General features: G+C 53.3%; 7 protein-coding genes across 7 annotated transcripts; 4 read left to right on the top strand and 3 right to left on the bottom strand.

Annotated features, from left to right (window-relative positions):
• Window positions 1-1,235: 1,235 nt before the first annotated feature.
• On the top strand, window positions 1,236-4,190 carry COL26b_009926 (uncharacterized protein; the record flags this gene model as incomplete). The annotated part of the gene is made up of 3 exons (XM_053182640.1): window positions 1,236-1,318; window positions 1,481-4,124; window positions 4,179-4,190. 3 exons carry the CDS (start codon window positions 1,236-1,238, stop codon window positions 4,188-4,190), a joined length of 2,739 nt encoding a protein of 912 aa, XP_053033448.1.
• Window positions 4,191-4,394: 204 nt separating this feature from the next.
• COL26b_009925 (uncharacterized protein) lies at window positions 4,395-5,572 on the bottom strand (the record flags this gene model as incomplete). Its single annotated transcript, XM_053182639.1, has 3 exons — window positions 4,395-4,774; window positions 4,898-5,257; window positions 5,314-5,572. The coding sequence occupies 3 exons, from the start codon at window positions 5,570-5,572 to the stop codon at window positions 4,395-4,397; spliced, it is 999 nt and encodes a 332-aa protein (XP_053033447.1).
• Window positions 5,573-7,514: 1,942 nt separating this feature from the next.
• Window positions 7,515-9,602, top strand: COL26b_009924 (uncharacterized protein; the record flags this gene model as incomplete). The annotated part of the gene is made up of 1 exon (XM_053182638.1): window positions 7,515-9,602. One exon carries the CDS (start codon window positions 7,515-7,517, stop codon window positions 9,600-9,602), a length of 2,088 nt encoding a protein of 695 aa, XP_053033446.1.
• Window positions 9,603-10,141: 539 nt separating this feature from the next.
• COL26b_009923 (uncharacterized protein) lies at window positions 10,142-11,143 on the bottom strand (the record flags this gene model as incomplete). Its single annotated transcript, XM_053182637.1, has 1 exon — window positions 10,142-11,143. One exon carries the CDS (start codon window positions 11,141-11,143, stop codon window positions 10,142-10,144), a length of 1,002 nt encoding a protein of 333 aa, XP_053033445.1.
• A 6,770-nt stretch (window positions 11,144-17,913) lies between these two features.
• On the bottom strand, window positions 17,914-19,111 carry COL26b_009922 (uncharacterized protein; the record flags this gene model as incomplete). Its single annotated transcript, XM_053182636.1, has 2 exons — window positions 17,914-18,702; window positions 18,773-19,111. 2 exons carry the CDS (start codon window positions 19,109-19,111, stop codon window positions 17,914-17,916), a joined length of 1,128 nt encoding a protein of 375 aa, XP_053033444.1.
• Window positions 19,112-20,161: 1,050 nt separating this feature from the next.
• On the top strand, window positions 20,162-21,181 carry COL26b_009921 (uncharacterized protein; the record flags this gene model as incomplete). The annotated part of the gene is made up of 1 exon (XM_053182635.1): window positions 20,162-21,181. The coding sequence occupies one exon, from the start codon at window positions 20,162-20,164 to the stop codon at window positions 21,179-21,181; it is 1,020 nt and encodes a 339-aa protein (XP_053033443.1).
• A 544-nt stretch (window positions 21,182-21,725) lies between these two features.
• Window positions 21,726-22,136, top strand: COL26b_009920 (uncharacterized protein; the record flags this gene model as incomplete). The annotated part of the gene is made up of 2 exons (XM_053182634.1): window positions 21,726-21,748; window positions 21,815-22,136. The coding sequence occupies 2 exons, from the start codon at window positions 21,726-21,728 to the stop codon at window positions 22,134-22,136; spliced, it is 345 nt and encodes a 114-aa protein (XP_053033442.1).

Raw genomic sequence — 22,136 nt, 5'->3', positions numbered from 1 at the left:
TCTTGATTGAAACCCTCGGACGAGTCACCCTGGCTGAAGACGGGATGGACGGCTGTCGAATGGTTGACGAAGGACTCCAGCGCTTACTGCCTGCTGCTTGTACATGCCTCATCCTGGCGTCTTCTCGATTGCCTTTCGGTACCTGTCACCACAGCCGGCTACTCCCTGCTCCGCCCACCGCAAAGTACAGACGAGGTACACTTGGGACTTTCGGCCTACCTGCAGCAGAATGGAAGCGCATCCCCAAAGCCAATGGACGCAGCACGCAAACCACAGCAAGCTGCGGCGTGCTAGCGCGCCTCTGGCACAGCGCCAGCTGCGTGCTGCTAAATGTTCTGCTGCTGCTGCGGCTTGCATGGTGGAGCAGCATCTCATAGCGAACCCCTCCTTCTCTATAACTGCCCCGGTCAGTCCCGCTCCTGGAACAATGATGGGGGGCCCAGAGACGATTCCCCCTCCTCCTCCTGACCCTGACCAAAAAGAAGAGAAATGCGACACTGGCACCTGGCACATTCATCCGGACGAGCTCCAATGTTTCACTAGCCAGACTGGGCACAAAAAAGGGGACGCGGACAACAACTCTGCACGCTAAAAAGAAAGGGCCCGCCGTCGCGATTTCCGATGCTTTGAGCTTCGTCCCTCTCCACCCCGCTTCCGGACGCCCTCAGTTCAGTGTCATTCCTTCGAGACCAAGGACTGAGAGAAAGCAGCCCGAGAGAAAGACTGTCGCAGACACAGCAAGCAGGAAGCCCCCGGCAGCCGAGAGAACCACAGAGAACCAGAAACACAGGGTGTCAAAGTACACACAGAGATCAGACTGCACGTTCCCGATTCTCTTTTTTCGCCGTCAACATATTGCAGACAGCCACCACCACACCTACACCTGGCTTCTCAGTCAACCCGAGCCTCTTATTCCTTTTTCGCCTATTTCCCCGTCCAATTCTCGCCCCTACCGCACCCTGGCCAGGGAGTTTGGCTTAGAGAAGAGAGACTGTCAGACGACAACCCAGCAGCACCCAGCACAAAAGTAAATAAAAATACAGCACTTTTGGGGGCTCCAGCAAGCGGCCGGCCACAGCAGAGTCAGCACAGCACAGCAAAGCAGCCCAACCTTACAGGCGCGGGAGGAAAAAAAAAGCTGGCGGTGGCTCCAACCTAAACGTCATTCGACCCCCGCTGACTGATTACCTCCTATTTATGCAGCTGCACCTCAGCCCAAAGGCACAACTGACGAGATGTCAAACTTCGGCGCAACTTTCGTTCCTGGAGGGTTCGACGACTATTACATGCCCGAGGTCGTTGCACCTTCGCCTCAGCGGTACGCGTATTCCCTCATTTTAATCTCAGGCGGATCTATCATGGGTCCCTCCTGACTGCCCGCTGGATCTGGCGATGGGCCCCCCTCCCCATCCTAACCCGCGCCGCCTTGTCTTTGTCCCTTTTTCCTCAGCCTGGTTGCTGACACAAGTCGTCTCTACAGTGTAACGCCCCAGGTCCCTCAGAACATGCAAAACGACCTTCAGCGCATGGAACTTGAAGCCCGCGAAGTCGACCCGAACCCCCGAGACCCCAACATCCAGAACCGCCACGGCCGCGAGCCGTCCTTGTCCTCCTACTCCAAGCCCACCGACCCCGGTGCGCCTGCCCTACCTCCCAAGGGCTACACCAACCCGTCCGCTGCCGCTGCCGCGCCCTCGTCCGACGACTTCAAGCCGTTCCACGAGAATAGCGCAAGCGGCAATCATCATACCATGCGGCCCAGCGCGGCCCCTTCCTTCTCCCCTTTCCCCAAGGTGAAGGGCGACAACATACCCCCCACAGATGAGGAGAAGGAGGAGATCCTGTGGAACGCCCGCGAGCATGTCCTGCACTCAAACAATGTCTCCATGCAGCTTTCCTGGGCTCGTGACACCTTGGCCTGGGCCGAGATTGTTGCTGAGGCCAGGTCCAAGGACCCGGAGAGCGGTCGTCAAACACCAAAGGTTGAGCACGAACTGCGCACCGATGCACTCAACATTGTCGAATACCTGGTTGGTCAAGAGCATCCCGAGGCGCTCTTTATGAAGGCAAAGTGGCTCGAGTTTGGCAAGTTTGGCTGCCGTCCCGACAAGAGAGATGCCTACTCAAAGTACACGCGCGCCGCAGAGCTTGGCTACGCGCGTGCCGAGTACCGGCTGGGCATGTTGTTCGAGAACTCAAACGACTATAGCAAGGCCGTTGAGCACTACTACCTAGGTCTGAGACTGAAGGACTCGGCGGCTATGTACCGCTTGGGTATGATGAGCCTGTTGGGTCAGCACAATCACCCGAAGGACTACCAGCGCGGTTTGGACCTTATTAGGGAAGCTGCAGACCTCTCTGACGAGGATGCGCCTCAGGGATCATACGTCTACGGCATGCTCCTTGCAAAGGACTTGCCTGACATTGAGGTTCCCGACGCGTTGCTTCCCGTTGACCTGCCGTTGGCCAAGATGTACGTCGAGAAGGCGGCCTACCTCGGATTTGCCAAGGCGCAGCTCAAGATGGGCCAAGCTTACGAGCTTTGCCAACTGAGCTGTGATTTCAACCCTGCCTATTCGATTCATTACTACGGTTTGGCAGCTCAACAGGGTCAACCTGAGGCTGCGCTTGGCGTCAGTCGTTGGTTCCTGTTTGGATACGAGGGCATCTTCAGTAAGAATGAGCAGCTCGCCTTCAAGTATGCTCAGGATGCGGCCACCGCGAAGCTTCCCACGGGCGAATTCGCCATGGGCTACTACTACGAAATCGGTGTCTACGTTCCCAAGGATCTGCGTCAAGCCAGGTTCTGGTATGAGGCCGCTGCAGACCACGGCAATAAGGATGCCGTCGGAAGACTCGACGCCTTGGATCACTCTAAGAGCTTGACCAAAGCCGACCACGAGACGACCACTCTTACGAGAATCAAGTCGCAACACGGATCTCAGCGCGGCAAGCGACCGGACCGTTTCAAGCAGCCTCAACAACAGATGCCTACCGTCTCGGAGAGCGCACCAGTCACACCAACCGACCCCGGATATCCAACAAGCACCTCCGCAAAGACGTCACCTCATCCCTCCCCGCGAGCTCACCCAGCTCAAGACACCGTCGATTACCCGGATCCCTCGCGGCCTAACAGCATGGGTAATAGACCCAATGCATTTACCGCCAACCTCGATGCCAACTTGGCAATTAGACCCAAGTCTGCTGCACCTTACCCTGAAGATGACAGGCCGGCGCCCCTCAACCTCAACAGACCCAAGTCAACGGCTCCTTACCCTGAAGACGATCGGCCAGGCCCGCGACCTGGAGCTGGCCCGCAGCTCTCCCCTCACTACAACACAGGAGGTCGCCCTCCAGCCGCTCCCCACTCTGATCGCCCTGGCAGTGCTTTCGGGATTCGCACTGGTCCAGGCGGCCCTCAGGGCATGGCCGGCAATGTCCGCCCATCTCAGTCAATGAACAACATGATTCCTCCTGCCGGTGCGGATCCCAGAGGCCGCCCTATGACGGGAGGATGGGATCAGTCCGGTTACCGCCAACCGAGCCCTGGTTCGGGCCCTGGGTCTCGACCCGCTACGACACAGCCCTACCCGGTGTCCCCTGGACTCCCCTCGAATCCCGCCATGAACAAGCTCACCAAGCAGAACACTCAACAGTTCGCCAAGCCCCAACCCTCACCTCCTTTCCAGCAAGGAAGCTACGGACCGAGCGACTATGGCCAACCGGCGCAGGCGCAAGCTCAACCCGGTCGAGACTACGGACCTAGAATGTCGTCCATCCCCCCTGCAGAACAATATGGCTACGGTAGACCACCCAGCGCCGCGCCGGGCGGCATGCCTCCGCGAACCGACTCGATGCCGCTCAGCCCATCTGGTCAACCACGGCCTCAGGGTGGTCCCGGCGGCGCTCCCCGACCTTACGCTAATCGACCGGATCTTGTCGATCAGGGCCCTCCCGGCCGCGTCGGCAGTGCACCGCCCTCTTCTCAGCCACGACCCCAGCAGAAGCCTAGCCCGGCTCCTAGTGCCCAAACGATGCCTCCCCCGAAGAAACAAGCGACAGGCCAAGGACCTGCGACTTTTGAGGAGATGGGCATCCCCAAGGGCAAGGATGATTCGGATTGCGTGAGTCTTGCCTTGTTGCTCTTGTTTAAGAATATCTGACTGACCGTGACGCAGATCGTGATGTAAATTTTCGCAGATACCACAGCCACTTGACGATGAGATGCTTTCCACTTTTATACCGGGGTAGCTGAAGCGTTTCATGCATGTAGATAGCATTCCAGTTGGGCCGCATAGATGGCCAGTGGGAGTACAACGGCACCGAGAGAATTGCAATAACCCAAGAATTATAAACTTTGTCTTTCGTTAGGTTGTGAAATTTCACGCTCTCCTTCAGTTGGCCTCAGAGGCAGCGTATTGCTTAGCAAGTGGCGCAATGCAGTCCTCAAGACTGGTCCAGCCCTTTCCTCCCCCCAGCTTCTTCATCAATTCCGTCGCTCTCTCGTTGGCGATTTTGCCTACGTCGACACCGAGATCGGGGAGGTCGGCGGGGAAGTTACGGCTAGGCTGCGTTTCGCGGAAGACGGCGAGGATGTCGTTGATGTTGAAGCGGCCGGCATATGCGATGAGGCGTTCGGACTGGACGTCTGGGAAGAGCAGGGCGGCGATGTGGATGCGCGCGATATCGACCACGTCGCAGAACCATTGGGCTGGGAACATGGCGACGAATTCAGGAGAGACGTGGCCCTGCCAGAGAGACTTGAGGATTCCGACTGCGGTCGGGAAGCCCTGGTGCTCTGGAAGGAGGACTCGGCCCAGAGCGGCGTTGGGAACAACTTTCACACACAGGCCATCAGTTCTATGTTGTCAACGTCTGGTGCTGGGATATCACTTACTCGAGTTCAATGTGAACCCGGGCTTCGCCTCAGAATACCACTTCCACAACGCCTGCTCGGCCTTTGTCTTTGCGGCGGAGTAGGCGATATAACCCCCCGCAAGACCGCCGGGCCCCTTGCCGGAGTAGGCGATGGCAACGGCTTGCTCGTTGTACGTGTCGGCGTTGACTTCGTAGGGGACGTTGGGGGTCGGCATGGCGGCGGCGCCGGAGGAGGAGGTGTAGACGAAGCGTTTGAGGGACGGGGTTGAGGCGGCGGAACGCGCGATGGAGAGAGTCGCGTCGACGTTTGGGGGCACGACGGCGTTGGGGTCCGGGTTCATATTCGTGATTGCGATTGTGTGGATCGCGCCGTCGGCACCTGGGTCTGGGTGTTAGTGCTCTTGGCTCGTCGGCAGGCGAGACGGCGAGGGCTACCCTTGAGGACTTCATCAAAGGCGCCGTTTTTGGTCACTTCGGGCACGGCGTGGAGGGTGAAGCGGCCTGGGCCGTAGGTCTTTTCGAAATGGGCTGAGAGCCAACTGTACTTTGCGGCGTCGCGGACCGTGCCGCGGACGCGGTAGCCGGCGGCGAGGAGCTGGTCGACGATGTGGGATGCTATGAAGCCATTTGCGCCCGAGACCACGATTGTGCTGTCCTTGGCCAAGATGGGGTCTGAGATTGTTAGGGAGGACATCGTGAGTGAGTGTGATGATGATGATGATGGGTGTGATGGCTGAGAGGCATGATGAGCTGAGATTCTGGGGGTTCTTGAGCGAGGATGGCTTTATAGGTTGAGGCCTCGGACATTGGAGGGGGTTCGAAAGTCCGTTGATGCTGGGCCAAGACGTTGTGGTTGTGGTTTTTGGTGTTGTCGTCGTCATTGACGATGTTGGAGAAGCGGGAGGAAGGGGTGGGCATCCCACCGGGGCCGGAGGGGATTATGTGAGCAGCGGACGGAGGCGGGGCCGGTGGGATCCGGGGGTGTGGGATGGCAAGGTATGGTTAGATTTCTTGGCTCTTGAGCATTGACTGCATGCTGGGTGGCCGTTTACTATACAACGTGGCCTACGGATGTCGTTGGTATCCGTCGTGGGTGCACGGAAGTCAGCGTGCTGTTGGGTTCATGCAATGTCGGTCGGTGAGATGGGTCCATACCCCGAGGCCGGGCGGACAGGCGATTGCGGGGCCCTGCTCCGGTCGGCGCTCCACACTAAGCCGAGACAGGAGAACGAACAATGAACTGCATGGCTGTTTCTGGATTTCACCAGCTTACTGCCGCAATTCGTTGGGGAAGGGACTCGAAGATGGTTTCGCGACCTGCCTGGGGCTTTTGGAGGCAATGGCACCATGGCAAAGGGCAGACGTGTTGGTCCAACTGCGCCGCTGCGGCTACCCGCATACCCTGCAGCCGCAGTCACACCTTTGCCGCCGGCACCCACCTGTCAAGATCAATTGCTGCCCAGAGCCAGAGGAGAGGGGTGAATTTTCCCTGGCTGGTGAGACGCGTTCTCCTCGTGGGAGGAAAATTAAAAATCGCGGTACCACGTGGTTTTCTTCATTGTGATGTTCGGGTGCCATAGGTCGGTGCCGAAGTGATGAGTTGATTGTAGGTGTCAATGTTGGCAAGGTGACAGCCGTTTTACTTACTTTCTTTTCTTCCTTTCTTCTGACGGACCCCTGTACTTATCAATATCTCTCCCCGGTGGCCGCGATTGGTTGGACCGAGCCTGGAAGCAAACAGAGTCTGCAGGATATCAAGCAGCGGTCTGAGAAAAGGGGGCAATGCTTCGTTCTCAATCTCATGTGTCTTGATGGATTCAGTCTGCATCTATCCGTCTTGGCCGTCGAGTAAGGATCCATCTGGATTTTGAGTGAATTTTCGCCATCTGACGAGTTGACATACGGCGGGGTCGACCATTTCCCACTCCTGCTCCCCGTTGTGATCGCGCTTTTCTCCAGAAAGCCCCTGGGAGTTTGTTCTTTTGGGACTTGAAAGTGTTTTTTCTCTTCCCGTCCACCAGGCTGCCTGTATGTTACAGATCAGCATCTATCATTAGATGTGATTTTTGAAACTGAAGGCTCTCATATCTCGCAGTCGTTGGTGGCAGGTCAGCCACCTCGTTCTTCACCCTCACCCACCACCGCACGTCACATTTGGTCTGCACCCTCCTCACCTTCCGACCGCACATTCCCCAGACGCACATCCTCACCTTCACCTCCGAAAAGTAAATAAACTAGCTGCCCCGTCGCGAGAGGCGGTCGACGCGTTGGCGTGTCTGCCTAGTATTTACTTACTTCACCCTCTGCTGTCAACTCTAACCTTCCCACCCACCACCCCAGCCAAGCTCCCCAGCCATCACCATTGCGACAACACAGCGCCGTGAACTTTTCGCTGTTTGCACCTGCGCCACCTTCACAACTGTACAGAACCATCATCAAATCAAGCATCGTGTGTAAGTGCTTTACTTTGGACTCTTGGTTTGCGTTTCACATGCTGTTACCCATGTATTTCTTTTTTTTTTTCTTGGGCCATTTCCCACTTATTCTGTGCGACCTTTCATCCTGCACTTGCTTCTCTGCGCCTCCCCTTACCCTTTTTGATTGACATCAAATCCAGGCAGCACAACAAAGGCACCATGGCAAGCGGAACTCCTGGCCATATACAGTCGGGAACTTCGCATGGTCCTCAGAAAAAGAGAGATCGCGACCTCTATGCCGACAGCGACGACGACGAGGAGTTCATCAATGCTAAGCGACAGCGAAGTCTGATTGTCTCTTCCGGCTCGAAGCATGTCCGAATTCGCTATGGCGTTGACGAAATCAAGGGCGCTCTTCGTGGAGAGCTGTTGTCTACCCCGGCCATGCAACCGCTTGTCCAGGAGCTCATCGGAGAGATGCTTGAGATCACCCAGACAGAGAGACGTGTCTTGTGCGAAAACACTTTCTATGCGCGTACCAAGGCTGCTATGAAGAACCAGCAGGCCGATGAGCTTATTGATCTTAAGCGCTATCTTCTCGCAGAGACCTTCATTCGCATCGACAGTTGGTCCTTTAGCGCCCTGCGTGAGTGGTTTGACTTAGTGCACAGACTTGGCCTTGAGAGAGAGTTTCGAGACATGTATTGGGAGGACAACCAGCGTGCCTACAGTGTTCAGATCGCCAAGCTTGCCAGCCATGTGAGCCCTCCCAAGATCCCTCGCACCAAGGACAACCACGTGCGCCTGTCTGCTGAATACGGAAGCAACGCCAAGGACATTGTTTCACGCTCTGTCTTCGTCAAGGGCCGAGGCCATCCCATCATCCGGAGCGCTGTTGCTATCATGGTTTTGGCGGGACAAGAGAACCCTGAGAACAAGGACAATCGCTTGGAGAACATTGCCAGAATCTCTCAGATTTGGGCCGCATGGTGCATTGCGAAGCACGGCGAAGATGAGACCGAGCGGCAGTTCCTTGCCGCGCTCATTCACGACCGCTATCGAGAGAACGACTTCATCAAGACTTGCTTTTTTTATGTCCGAGAGGAACTGGAGAAGTTGGCAGTCAAAGTCGACAAGGACGAGTTCAAGAAGTGGCAGAGAATGCACTGGAGATGCCATCTCATCTCCATGTCCGAGTACCGAAGCCGACCAGTGGCTCTCAGGATCAACGAGGTGCCCAGCAAGGATGCCCGCAAGGCGTCTACCACTCGCGACGATGAGGGCAGCCTCAATGCTGCCATTGGATCCATCAAGCTGAAGGCGACCACGAAGAAGTCTGCTACGGCCATCCCTGTCGACTCCAAGCAAGCCATCACCAAGAACCTCCAAGCCCAGGAGTCGCCCGTCGAGACTGACAAGAAACCCATCGCTCGGAAGAAGCTGAGGGTGGTTTCCAAGTTTCAACCTGAGGAGACCTCCAAGTCCGATTCCCAGGCCCCGGAAGCTTCGATGGCTCCGCAGTTTCAACTGCCACCGCAGCTTCTCCGTCAGTCCTCATCTACGACCGCCTCCCCATCGCCGCTGCCTTCGCCAGGCCCCTTCTTAGGCCTTAGCCACACCCAAATCAACGGAATGCTTGGTTTCCTCATGAAGGTGTTCAATGCTTCGGAGAGCAATGAGGGGGTGAATGAGAAGCAGTGCGCGGTGGACCACCAAGCCGTTCCGACGAAGCTAGACGAAGACGTCCTTGAGAGAATCAGCGCCTTGGAGGATAGACTCAACGCGTTCTCAGAGTTCTCTGAGAACATCATCGATGCCGTTCAGACGCTTGGTGACCGCCACGCTCACTTGGATGATACCCAGAAGTCGATGGACAAGAAACAGAATGGCATGCAGGAGTCTGCGAACAACGAGTTTCGCTCCATTACTGAGAAGCAGACGGCCCTGGCTCAGAGACAGTCGTCGGTGGACGGTGAGCTTGGAGCCTTGACCCGTAGGCAGGTTGGAACCCACGATGAACTTGGAACCGTCGCGGACAGACTAGCTTCCCTGGAGTCAATCACAAAGCAGAGACTCTCGGAGCAGGATAGAAGCCTGAAGCAGCGAATCTTTGAACAAGAACGAACCATCAACCAACTTCAGCAAGATGTCGATCTCTTGATAGAAAAGCAGAACCCCAACTCCCGCAAGCGCCCTTTCGACTCTCCTCGCAACGAGTCTCCTTACGCTCCTAAGGGTCCGTCGGCTATGATGAGACAGGGCCCGGGATACCACGAGAAGACTTCCAAGAGATTCGACCGACGCTGAGCACATCGACGGGCGAAAAGTAACGGAACGAGCAGTTCTGGGTGAAGATGAGCGTCGACGACAACAACAACAACGTCCCATGAATGACGATGAATGCCGATCGCGGATACCAAAGATGACGATGACGGATGATAAGTGAAGGATGATACCGGGAATATCGACAGTACTCGGTTGGAAGTGGGCGATACGAGACGAATTGCTTTTTGATCATGATGGCATAGCAAAGGATCGTGACGGATATACCCATGTAGGATTTCATTCTAAAAAGGGGATTGGCTGAAGGAGTTTGGCGGATACGCATGTGCATCGATGGATTTGCTCACTTGGTTCAGGGAGAACCAAGTCTCTTTTCACTTTTCTGGGATGGTCAAGGGATGATTGTATGATAACAGGCCGTGGATAGGATCGCCGCATTAGATAGCAAAAGTTTTGATAAAGCCATTTTCCTTCGATAATGCCTGTTCGAATCCCCATTCATCGTCGTCTTTTGTATTTCACTTGGACAATGTAGAACCGAATTTGATGGATGTCTCTTAAACTCATTGGCCCCTCGGCGGTCTGAGAACCACGACCTCGCCGGACCCCTTCAACTCAACATCTCCATCTCCAAACGGAACAACTAAAGTCTTTCCTCTGTCTATATCCAACGCCTTTTCTCCAGCAACCCACATTTCTAAAGCTCCTTCGCAAACAACCAAAACAGCAAACCCACTTTTCAACATCTTCTTCCCACGAATCTCAACCCTTTCTAAATCGAAATACTCCTTTGCGACATCCGGTAGTGCAACCCCGATACTCGCATCCGATGTAACAAGTCTCTCGACATCCCCCCTCGTCAGTTTCCGCGTATCAACAGCCGTTAAAGCCTTCTCGAACCCCAGCCCCAAGTGCCCGTCCTTAAACCCGTCGATGTCGAAACCCTTCCAATCACAGAGAATGGAAAGATCCTCCGGCTCCTGCACCTCGATCAGAAACACGCCCTCCCTGATGGCATGCGACGTCCCCGGCGGTACGTAAACCGTCTGACGAGCCTTGACATCCAACCGGTGCATCCGCCCGAGCATCCCCTCCACGTCCTGCCGCTCGACCAAGCCCAATAACTCCTCATGAGTCACATCCTCCTTCAAACCCAGGTACACCTCCCCCGGCGTGAGGAGATACCAGGCCTCGGCCTTGCCGTGCTTCGCGCCAACGTGCTCCCTCGCCCAGTCCCGGTGCGGGTGCGCATGCACCGGAAGCCTCTGCCCCGCGTCGAGCAGCTTGACGAGCAGTTTCGTGTCCGTCCCGAACGCGGCTAAGTGCCCCGGACCGAGCCAGTATTCGGGGTCCGCGGCGATGGCGTCAGCTAGCAGGCGGCCGTCGGGGAGGACCGTCATGCCCAGCTTGGAGCGCGCGCAGCCGAGGCAGTACGTCGTCGAGGCGATCCAGTCTTCGGGCTCATTCGGGCCGGACGGCTTGTCTGAGCGGAAGGATGATATTTGAGGACCTCCTAGGTAGAACCGGGCCGGCGGCTGGTTTGCGGGGAAGACGATGGGGGCCATGAGGATGGATGGACTGTTACAAGATTCGATTTACACAAGGATGTGGCGGCTGCTGGGTGAGCTCCTTATTTGAATATGCACGGTTTGCCGGAACTCTGGCGAAGATGACAGAAGGAACAAGACGGGTGAGGCATACTTATAATCAGCTACTTCCGTTAGCTTCAGAGACGTGCAGAGGTGAAGTCGGCAAATGTGGATTGTGGTCCGACCAACGATGCATCCAACGGCGGGCCAGCAGCGTCATCTTAGCATCCAACCAGCATCGTTCATGGGCGGGCGACCCCTGCTAACGGGAACCAGACTGGCGTTGGTTCTTCCCCCGCATGCTTCGGCGTGCCCTGCGTGTGCTCTGCCCCTCACCACCAACACTGTCCGTCGTGAGAAGTCGAGCAACTTTTCCGAGACTCCCGTCTCGGCTGGGTTTCCCATATGCCACCGAAGGTCACGTCGCGATGATGAAGACGGCAGACGACAGCATCAAAGAAGGTATATGAGAAAGAAGCAAAAGATTCGAGGAATATAAAGAGGCTATTCATCATCAATTACCTAGTCCAAACTTTGGAAACCCCTCTTATTTAGGCCACGTGTTGTGATTCAATCAATCAAAATGGAGGTTGATGGTTGATCAAGCTGCCGGATTGGCTGAATTACATCAACGACAAGTTATCATACGAGTGTCTAGATGTGACCTGGTTCTTCTAGTCCATCGAGTTTAGGGTCTGAGGTTTTCAACATGGCACCATCGATCATGAAGACTGTCGCACGAACCATCGCGTTTCTGATGAATTGTTGTATATTCCCGAGCACCAGCCGTGGCATGCAACAGGCGTGAGCCTGATTGGAAAATTTCGACACTGCTACATGTTAGAAATACTACAGCAACTGAAATTAGAGGGCGGACTGACGCAGGCCCTTATTAGGATATCAATTTGGCAAGAAGGACCCGCAACACAGGGGGTATGTGACTTGCACCAATAGCGGCCTTTCTACACATACTTGTGACAACGTCCTCATTGTTGTGCTTACCTGGGAAGCTCGGACACTGGCCGTAGATTGGGATCCAGCAAGGAGATCAGGGCTAACAGTGAACCATTTCTCGAAGCCGCACTAAGAATGAGTAGGTAATTTGGGGTTGTTGATACGTTGTTAAGGACCAGTATGCACCTTCACCCTCATGATTGTTTTTAGAACGGCGCTATGTGGTAGTTGAAGGGTTTGAACACTTACTTTGCCGTAGCTGAGGCTTGACGTCTGGTTGATAATGTACTTGAAATACGCAAGTATGATACCCGTTGACAGCCGCTGCTACAAGAACCTTGAAAAGTGAGTAAGAAGCCATCATACTTTCGCGATCACTTTACTGGTGTTCGTCAGGCCGCCTCTTCGCTTGTAAGGAGTAACAGCAAACAAGACTGTTGATGTCTCGGAAGAGTGCGATGATAAAGGCAGATTGCTGAATTGCTCATGTGGTATTCCGAATTCTCAACATTCCGAGGGGAGTCCACCGTGATCGACTTATGACGTCTTTCTGTCCCACGATTGGAAGTCGGAAACAGACCGCAGTTGCTGGAGCATCGGCCATTTTATAGCTTCAGTACAAACACCGAAGGCGTTATTAACCTGATGAAAATGTGTCCTATCGGAAATAAAAGCTGTCCTATCGTGGACACTGATTGTGAACTCGTTGAACATGAGTCAAGACGTTCGGTTGCGTCTGCGTCCGTCTCAAGACGTCCGATTCTAAGCCTAACAACACTGCTGGCGACCAAGAAATTGACCTTAAGTGTGATTGATTGTCCTGCAACTACCTTCAATGCAGAGCACGTAGCTGCTGTCTGCAAACGGCCCCTACCGTTGGCCAAGTAGCGTTGTTGATCCTTCCGTGTTGATAACTTTGGCAAATCAACCTGCTGCGCTGGTTGGAATGTGACGGACGAACTTGCCATGCGAGGCAGTCACAGGAGCCATATCTTCAGAGCTACCCTCAGTCTCAGTGCACTTCATTCATGTCCGGATGATAATGAGGTAGCTTTGTCGTTTATCTCGGGTTCGGATACGCTGCTTGAGCCGGTAGCCGGCTCGGGTTTTCATAGTTTCAAAGTTGTGGAACGCCAAGGTGGAGGGAGTGAAGACAGGGTATTGACAGTGCAAAGCATGCAAATCCTTTTTCCACGTGTCTAATGGACGGCTTCGCGCGGGAATGCGACGGAGGAGCATGGGAATTCATAGTACGATCCCGGGTTTCCGTCACTTCAGAAGTCGCCATGCGAAGTAAAGAAGCCCATTGCCTCGGGGACATAGGAACGGTCATTTTTGGGCTTGTGTCCGATTAATGAACGTGGCTCTGTCCGATGCAAGGTATTAGACGAACCGGCCTACTCACCGCGCCCAAATTGGGTTTGCGAAAATAAGCTCAGCGGTCGCAATTGACTCGCTCGTCTCACTTGCTATGACTCGCTCATGTAGAGATAGTTGCTGATTCAAGTAATAAGGACTACGATCCACAAAACAAGGCCAACATGAGGCCAAGTCTCAGAGCTAGGTAATCTATTAGACTCGACAACGGAGACTGATCAATGGGGCCGCATATTCAAAGATTTGCGAAGTACGAAGTAGCCCAAGGAGCGGTCAGTTATCATGATCGGAATTCTGTTATAAATCTCGAGCCCAAGTGCGAACAACGGATTTCTATCTTCATTCTCTCACACACAGAGATACTACTGTTCACATTGCGCCCCAACGACATATCGAAACATACTCTCCCACAACACATCACCATGAAGCTTTCACAGGGACTCATCGCTGCCTCTTTGGCTGTCGGTGTTATGGCAGGGTGCCGACGGGCACCCGAACTGTGCAAGTCAGACGTTGGTCCTATCTCACGAGGCCTGACAACCGGATGGGTTTGCAGTCTTCCGGAAGATATGCCCTGCCAAACGACTTGTGAGATTACTGGCGAGAGGCAACGATCCGAGCCTGGTGTGGTCGGATGGGAAACGATGAAGTGCTGCAAGCCGCAGACCGACTGTAAGGCAGTCATGAACCTAAAAAGATCCATAATAGGAATGCTGACAAACACGTGCTCTGAAGGTTGAGCGGAGTTCAGGCTACCTAGCTAGGACACAATCGTCCATTGATGGGATCAATATCATCATTGTTGAGAGCACCGGGGTATGGAAAAGCCTTGCGGTCTGCAGGGCTGCGCGTCCACTGACGAAAGTAAAAGGCGAGCTCCAGGAGGGAACAAAACACTGCTTGAATGATATGGTTAAGCCATCTTGAAGCTCATCATTCTTGTGAAACACGACCCAAATCAAAACTTCTGAATTCTAAGTCACCCCGAAAGAACGGGTCATGGCTTGAGTTCAAATACTTATGTTTTTGCATAGCTGTATGCATACAATAATGCATCTCTCTGTAATACTGTCATGGAACCTGATGCGAGATCTTGTGATGAGGTGATTTTTAGAGTTTGCGAACCCGCTGCGATCCATAATAGTGAAGGGACGCACTCCTAGCGTGGAGGGAGCGCGTGCATCGTCCTTCCTCTTCAGTGGCTTTGGGGAAAGACGCCGACTTTGTCCACTATGCTGAGTTTGATGCTGCTAATTTCAGATTTGATGAAGTGATCTGTGCCCGTTTCGTGGGCCTTCGAAAGCCACCAACTCAGTCCTCCCACCCTCGGAAAGGGCGAGTGTTGCGTTACTAGTACGAGATATTTCGGTTCATATGCTGCCCGATCTGGGAAAGTTTCCCCGAAGCCACGGAGTCCCGACTGGAGTGGACCCCCCGCATTCCGGCACCGGCGGTCACCTAGCGTGGCAGCATTTCCAGATTTTGAGGTGTCCTCAGACCTCGACAAATATCTGCGGGCGTAAACAAACCTCTTTTCCATGACTTAATATCTCGCATAGAGACACGCATAAGTACCGAAAGATCTGGGATTTGGAGGAGCTCGCCCCAAGCATGGCGACAGAATCCGAACTGGCTGTGACGACCCTCCACAGTATGGGGAGGGTCAAGTCTTCATAGTCAACTCAGACGCGTGCTTTCGTCACATACGACCATACCCATTGGAGAACTCGGGATCCCGTCCGCTCTCCCATAGATAAGCCAATGAGGGCTGGAGTAGTAGTCGGGTCGGTGACGACCGGCGAATGCCCGGTGTTGTATGTCTTATGCCGTGCTATACCTTTTTGGCTGATCTATGTGAGCTATGATTGTCTAAACTTCGTTTCGCCTAGGGAGGAGATCTTGACGACACGATGGCTTAAAGTCTTCGGATGTAGACTCAACAGTTCACAGAATGGTTTGATGGCTTTTTAATGACGATGATACTATTTGTTTAGAGTGCTGGTGTTGCTAACCTGTGACCTGTCACTTGAGGATCTGCTGAGTAGCCATGTCAGGGAATAAGATCTACTACACGATACGCTGATGAAGTTCGTTTCATTAAGCTACCATATTGGATAGCTTCACCATAGAATCCCTCAAGCGTCTGGCATGGAGCAGGACAAATCAAGTCTGACTCAGACTTATGCCTTGAATATACCGTACTTGGCTCGGCATCGTGAATCACCCGTACCACCCACATACTGGCAAGATTCTCGAAACTTGCAGTTATCGAAAGCCGAGTACCCTGTGAACCAATTGCCGCTAAAGTGCTTGCATTCAAGAAATGGCTGATCGTTGATGCGAGTGTAGCCAAAGTCGCACACCTTGCCGGTGATCTCATCGTTTGTGGTGCCATCTGCATTCAAGCAGGCGCAGTACTTGTAGTGGTCGCAAGCTCGAGTAGTTAACGCGAAAGCGAGAACGGAAAGAACAAATGTTGCCTTCATGGTGATGTAATAAGGCTGCGGCAGCGACGGTTAGCTGGGTGCTCCTTGCGTATGAGATGGGCCGAGTGGCAGTACTGACTAAAGACTGTGTGATGAGCTTGTGCAGTTTTAGTTCCGACTTGTAGGTATTAGAAGTCGGACGGGCTTGCGATGTGTCTGCGAATCGCTGATGGTTTTATAAAGTCGCCCTTTCGTCTTCAAGGAGCAAAACTTTCAACTGCAATTGTATTGTTGACGGTATCGCCGACTTCAGCCACCGCGCTTCATCGCGCCCTATGCCAGGTTGTGGGTATTGTGACTCTTGGCGTAGTGTAGATTCCCCTTTTGACTGACTCAACTCAGTATCAATCAGACTTGTAGGTTAGCCTTCATTTCAGCAGCCGCAGGGAGAGGTGCATCACTTTAGAAGCAACTACTTGCCAAGAGTGCCAAGAGTGTTAAGATTCTGACCGCGTACCTAACCGCGTATCTCACTAGTCATGAACACTGGGTTGCGCCTCGATTTACTAAGCGGTTAAGTCGATCTTGATTCTCATTCGTTGTTACGACCCGGTACGCAATACAAGAGCAGCGGCCGTGCGGTGCTCAGAGTCAGCCACGCTCTCGGTCTCGGATTTGCCCCATATCTAGATATCATATCAGCCGTTTGTCTTTGGCAATCTCGTACTTGGCTATTTTTCGCATCATTGCGAGAAATCTGAGGTCGCATGGTCATGCGTGCAGCAGTCCGACTGCATGATAGGATAGCCTTACAGCTAGTTGCTTCGTGGCCGCATCATTGGCAATCGAAGCATTCATTGCGGCAACGCCGGCAGTATCATTCGCATCGAGAAAATTGGCCTTTACAGATGACAAAAGAACCCAAGATGCCACCATCGCATTCATGAGCACTTCTGTGAAGAGTTGATATAACTTCGCCCTGTGCGTGCTTTTGTCCCGGATAGTATTTGTTGGGTAGAGAGTTGGTCATAAGAATGTGCTGCTACAAGACACGCGTCCGTCCAACGTAAAGAATCTTACACGTCTGCTTCGACAGTAATGAGAGAAGGGCCGTGTGTGGTATTCGCCACGGCACGACACGGGGGCGGGGGGCCGGAGTGTCGCTGGCGGGGCCGCGGATAGGGCGTTGTAGCCGGGAACTGGTTGTTGCATATCCTGCGATATATTTACAGATCTGCGCGAGCTAAACTTGGTAATGAAGCACAGGCTCGAATTTCCCACAAGACGTCTGCCTTCTATTATCAGGGGACCTCGCCGACGTGGCTCTTGGCGCATGTAGTTGTTCAGGCCACTCCTGAGCTCAATCATAGCCCTCGGAGGCAGCCGGAGACTACGCGCAACTTACGTTACCCAGAACTCACTATTATCTACTCACACGAAACCTTGCCAGGGACTGCGCAGATTACATGAAAATTCTGTCAGGCCTGGTCTATGCGCCGTTCACCAGCGCCTGTCGTAATGCCATCCACGATTCCAATACCAGACCACATTGGACCATGCGTTCAATCGGCATCGCCTGTACGGAGCCATCTTCTCTCACGGAGTCCTAGCTTGCTATGATGCAGTGGTCACGTATTGTCCGAATGTCCGGCGCCTAATCCGAAGGAAATTTATTCAGATCCTTTACGCGAATAATGTTATCTCCAGGGCGCACTTTGCAAGACTTACGTTAGTCCTGTGTCATTATTTGGATTCAAAGTCGCAAGTAGCATCCTTAATTTACGAGCGAATTGCCACTTGAGGGTGCCAGAGCCTGCTCCTTGGTCTCTTCTTTATCGCCTCGATTGGTTTCAGCGAGCCGTCTCTTTCCTTTTGGGAGATCATTGGTCACGAGTCAACCGCGAAGAAGTCATGTTATGCCACAAAAGGTTTGGGTGTATCACCTATTGCTGAAGCCCCATGAGCTAAAGTTGAGTTTGCGACCAAAATCTACACATCAGACAAGTGATTCTGCAATGCATCTACCGGAAGCTCCTTGCCAACGTAATTCGGCACCCGCTCAAACATCTCCCAGGACGTGTGCTTGAGAAGATGGATCTGGTCCCTTACCCATGCTTCTACCTCCTCTTGGCTTGGCATCTCGCCCTCGGCATCACGCTCATTGACTCGCTTGATAGCCAGGTCGCACCGCTCTCGAAGCCGCCAGAGCTTCTGCGCCATGATAGTATTCCTTCCCTTGACAAGGCTGTCGCAGCGCAGATTGAAACTCCTCAGCGATGTAGCCGTGTCGTCCGCGTCAGGATCGAGGAAGTCATAAGAGTTGACCAAGCTCAGACGCTCACCGCAGTTGCGCACTCGTATGGCCGAGTGCTCTAGATATCCGCCCGTCATCATGACAGCGCCGCCGACGGAAGCTCCTCTCACCTTCTTCATTCGCCCGTCGCCCATCTTGATGACCGTCTCGCCGCCGAGCATAGTAGAGGTATCGCTGAGCATGAGAACAATTACGACGGGGGCCATATCTTTGTGCCACATATCAAGGACCTCGTCTTCATCCAGATCTCCTTCAGAGACCAAGTCGGTCGTACGAGGCTTGGGCTTCATCGGCTCCTCGGGCAGCTCGTAAGGGCTGCTGACTCCGCCGCCGTCGCCTAGCTGTACGTTGATGTACCCTAAGGCGACCTCGCCGCTCTGGAGTCTCAAGGCGTGCCCGTAGGCGCTGTTGACTGCAGCCTGAGTGACAGGATGATTCCATGCTTGCTTCACGAAGATACCATCCTGTTGCAAAATATCAGAATCACGAGCTTCTGTGATGTCTCATTCGGTAGTTATTTTGGAAAATACTCACCCCTTTGGAGTCACCGTACCCGCGGATAATGCAGTACTCCTTCTCTCCGTACGTTTTCATATACTTATCCAGAAATTCGCGTCTGAAGGCCTCCCGGCGAATCATCCGGATGCCCTCCTCCGAGAAGAGGTGGAAAGGCTCCGTGTAGCACATGTCAGGACATCCCTTCGGCACCGGGAGTCCGAGGTCTGTAAAAGTATGGCGGCGGGTAGGAGGTTTGTAATCAAGATGAATGGCGGGGTCAAAGGGGGGGATATAGAGCTCCGCTTCGATCTGCTCTTGTGTCATGGGCATCGCCTTGGCGAGCGGATCTGGGCAGCTGAGTGTCACGGTGGCCATTTTGACGATTCGAAGTGCTGCTAGTTTGGATGTAGTGCAAGAGACTGCTGAAGAAACGTTTGATAATTGCCAAAGTTGATGGGCTCATACATAGGAAAGAGAGGGTTCTGTCGTCAATTTAAAGTTTCGAACTCAGCTGATCTTCACAGCTGACGATGAAGTATCACAGGCTTCGGGAGGACCCAAGAGAGGACAGCCGTCTTTGGTCCAATTACAGGCCGAACGAATAGAAATACCTATAAGGGAATTTAGACAGAGTAACCTAGTCGTGAAAGGCATCCGAATAGAGCTTATCGTCTCGAAGTGTTGTCGTGTGATTCAGTCAGAGGGTGTATCATCACGTCCTCCAAGGACGCAAAGGTACATGTGGCCCGCATCGATCGACCGCAGCAAGGAAAACGTCCCGGTATAAACTCTGGCAAGATCCAAATTCATTGGTACAGCGTGTGCTTCGTGTATTACTGGCAATTCTATCCTTTTCCGGAATGAGATGCCGGTGTACTGTCTTACCGCGAGACGATCTATCAGTTTGCTCGGCGAGTAGAAAGACTCTCTCCAGCTCCTGAGCTTATCTTCTGCATGTGCACTAACGCATCTCACGGCAACCAACGTCACAACCCCAAGATAGGCTCAGAAATCCTTGTCGACTACGGCAAGGTAGGCAACAGGCCTCGTGCCATCGAACCGGCCATACTTCGTAAGTCCTTCACCCTGACTACGATTTGGTTGCGCGGATCGCGCATGATGTAGGACAATACGAAGGGGCTATTTATTTGGTGACCTTGAATAGCCCAAATAAATCTCCGATATCACTCCGCACGAAAAGGCATGCCCCGGGGAAAGTTACCTTTACCGGGGCTCCGAAAGCGGCCCCACAACAAGAGGGCCGATATCTATCTTGATAACAAAACCAATCACTTCTCCGCATCACTCATTGTCATCTCTGGGCATCTTCTCATGTACATGGCGAGCATATATTTAACCAGTGAGTTACTCCGATTACGGCTTGAATGATTTAATGAACCACCTCATGACCATTTGCCTTAGAAAATGAAGCATCACGTCGTTTGTCTGGACGCCGCAGAGGCTACCTTCCCGGATTTCGATTTCCCGCATACACGCAGTCTTTATGAACGCACACAGCCACACGAGGTCGCAGAGCGTATCAAAGATGCAACGATTGTCGTCACCAGCGTCGTGCCGATTACTCCGGATGACCTGGCCCATGCATGTCATCTGCAATGCGTTGCTATCGCCGCGACCGGTTTTGAGTGGCTTGACCGCGCTGCATTTGTCGAAAGACGCATCACCGTCTTCAACTGCCCGCAAAGCAACGTTGAAGCCGTTGGGGAGCATTTCCTGACGCTTTACTTCTCCGCCCGCCGAAAGGTCGTTGAGGTTCATGCTGCGATTATGAGTTCGGAGAAGGACTGGATTCGAGAGGGCTCTTTGACGCCTCGGTGGACACAGGGGCCGCCTTTGAGTTGCGAACAAGAGGTCCTGGGGATCATCGGGTACGGAGCCCTCGGGAAGAGAATCGAAACTTTGGCGAGGGCCCTTGGCTTTGGCAAGGTCTTGATTGCGGATCGCAAGGGCGAAAGCAAACCCCGCGAAGGAAGAGCCTCTTTTGACGATCTCATCAAGAGAGCTACCACTATTGTGGTTTGCTGCCCTAAGGACCCGGAAACTATGTCCCTGATCTCGGACTCGGAGTTTCATTCAATGAGAAAGGAGGCGCTTCTCGTGAATCTAGCTAGAGGTGGCGTCGTTGACGAGCAGGCACTAGCAACTGCGTTGAAGGAGGAGAGAATTTTCGGAGCCGCTGTGGATGTTTTCGAAACGGAACCCGGTGGTGTGGGAACTACCCCTCTTATCCCAGACATTGCGAACGGGGAGACAGCTGTGCCGAACCTGACTTTGAGCAGTCATGTTGCGTGGTTCTCACAGAAAACCATCAAAAACTTGCAAGATATGCTTAAACTTGGTGTCGAGAGCTTCGTTGAGGAAAACATCGACGAAGACCGCTGTAAGCGTCTGCTGGTAATTCAAAAGGGAGAGGTGAGGAAGTAAGACAGGCTGTCCGTAGATTAAGACGATAGAGCAATACAGCCAAGACGATCAGCTAGGTCGCTCTGCCATTGCGCACAGATAAGATATTTTTATCTTTTCTTGCGACTGCATCTCAGTTGTAGCCAACTCAAACAGACCTGAAGTGGCCAAGGCCAAAGAAACATGCATGATCAAAGCCGAGCTTTCCGTACCCAAGAATTGACGATCACGTAAAGTGAAGTCAGCGTATCCTCTCACCCCAGGATTTATCATTCCATGTCTCCAATGGCGGGGCTTATCTTGCATACGTGCTGATCAATCGAAGATGTTGATCGGAAGCTGGCAACCCTACATTATATCATATCCTAGCCTGCGCAAGACGCCTATCTCAGGCGTCAAGGGACAAGTCGTTAGGACCGAAGAGGCGATTTCATACTAAGCATACGATGTCAGCGGCCAAACATATCAACGCTTATTGAAGGGGAACATGAATCCATATCTACGGGCGAATCCCCGTGAGTTCGCTCTTTTGCGAATTTGATGGCCAGAGTCGAAGACTTGGTACATGTTCTTCCTTAACGGCTTCGGGTGAGTAGAACCATGACTACCAAGCTCCTGATCCCGTGTGACTTGCTTTTGACTCTCAGAATACAGATATGCCGTTGACTCGATGATATCCCTCTTTCAGTCTGGTATCGCAACTCAGGCGTTCCGCGAGTTTGGAGAACATGGATACGCCAACGGCCTGACGATCGCTAGCTACGTTGAAATGCTACTCGGCGCGCTATTCTGGGGCTTCGGCGCCGACATCATTGGACGAAGACACGCTTTCAATGTTTCCCTTCTTGTATGTTCAGTCATTTGCATTATAGCCGGCGCCATGCCAAATTGGAAATTCCTGGGATTCTTCATTGCGATGGTTGGCATCGGCGCCTGTGGCAGTCTCATCATGGACACGGCCGTCTTCCTAGAGTAA

Source organism: Colletotrichum chrysophilum (genome assembly GCF_026319265.1).
Source record: "Colletotrichum chrysophilum strain AFK26 chromosome Unknown scaffold_100, whole genome shotgun sequence".
Taxonomy (NCBI): Eukaryota; Fungi; Ascomycota; class Sordariomycetes; order Glomerellales; family Glomerellaceae; genus Colletotrichum; species Colletotrichum chrysophilum.
The sequence above is the reverse complement of the archived record's forward strand: the minus strand, read 5'-3'. Positions and strand labels throughout refer to the sequence as shown.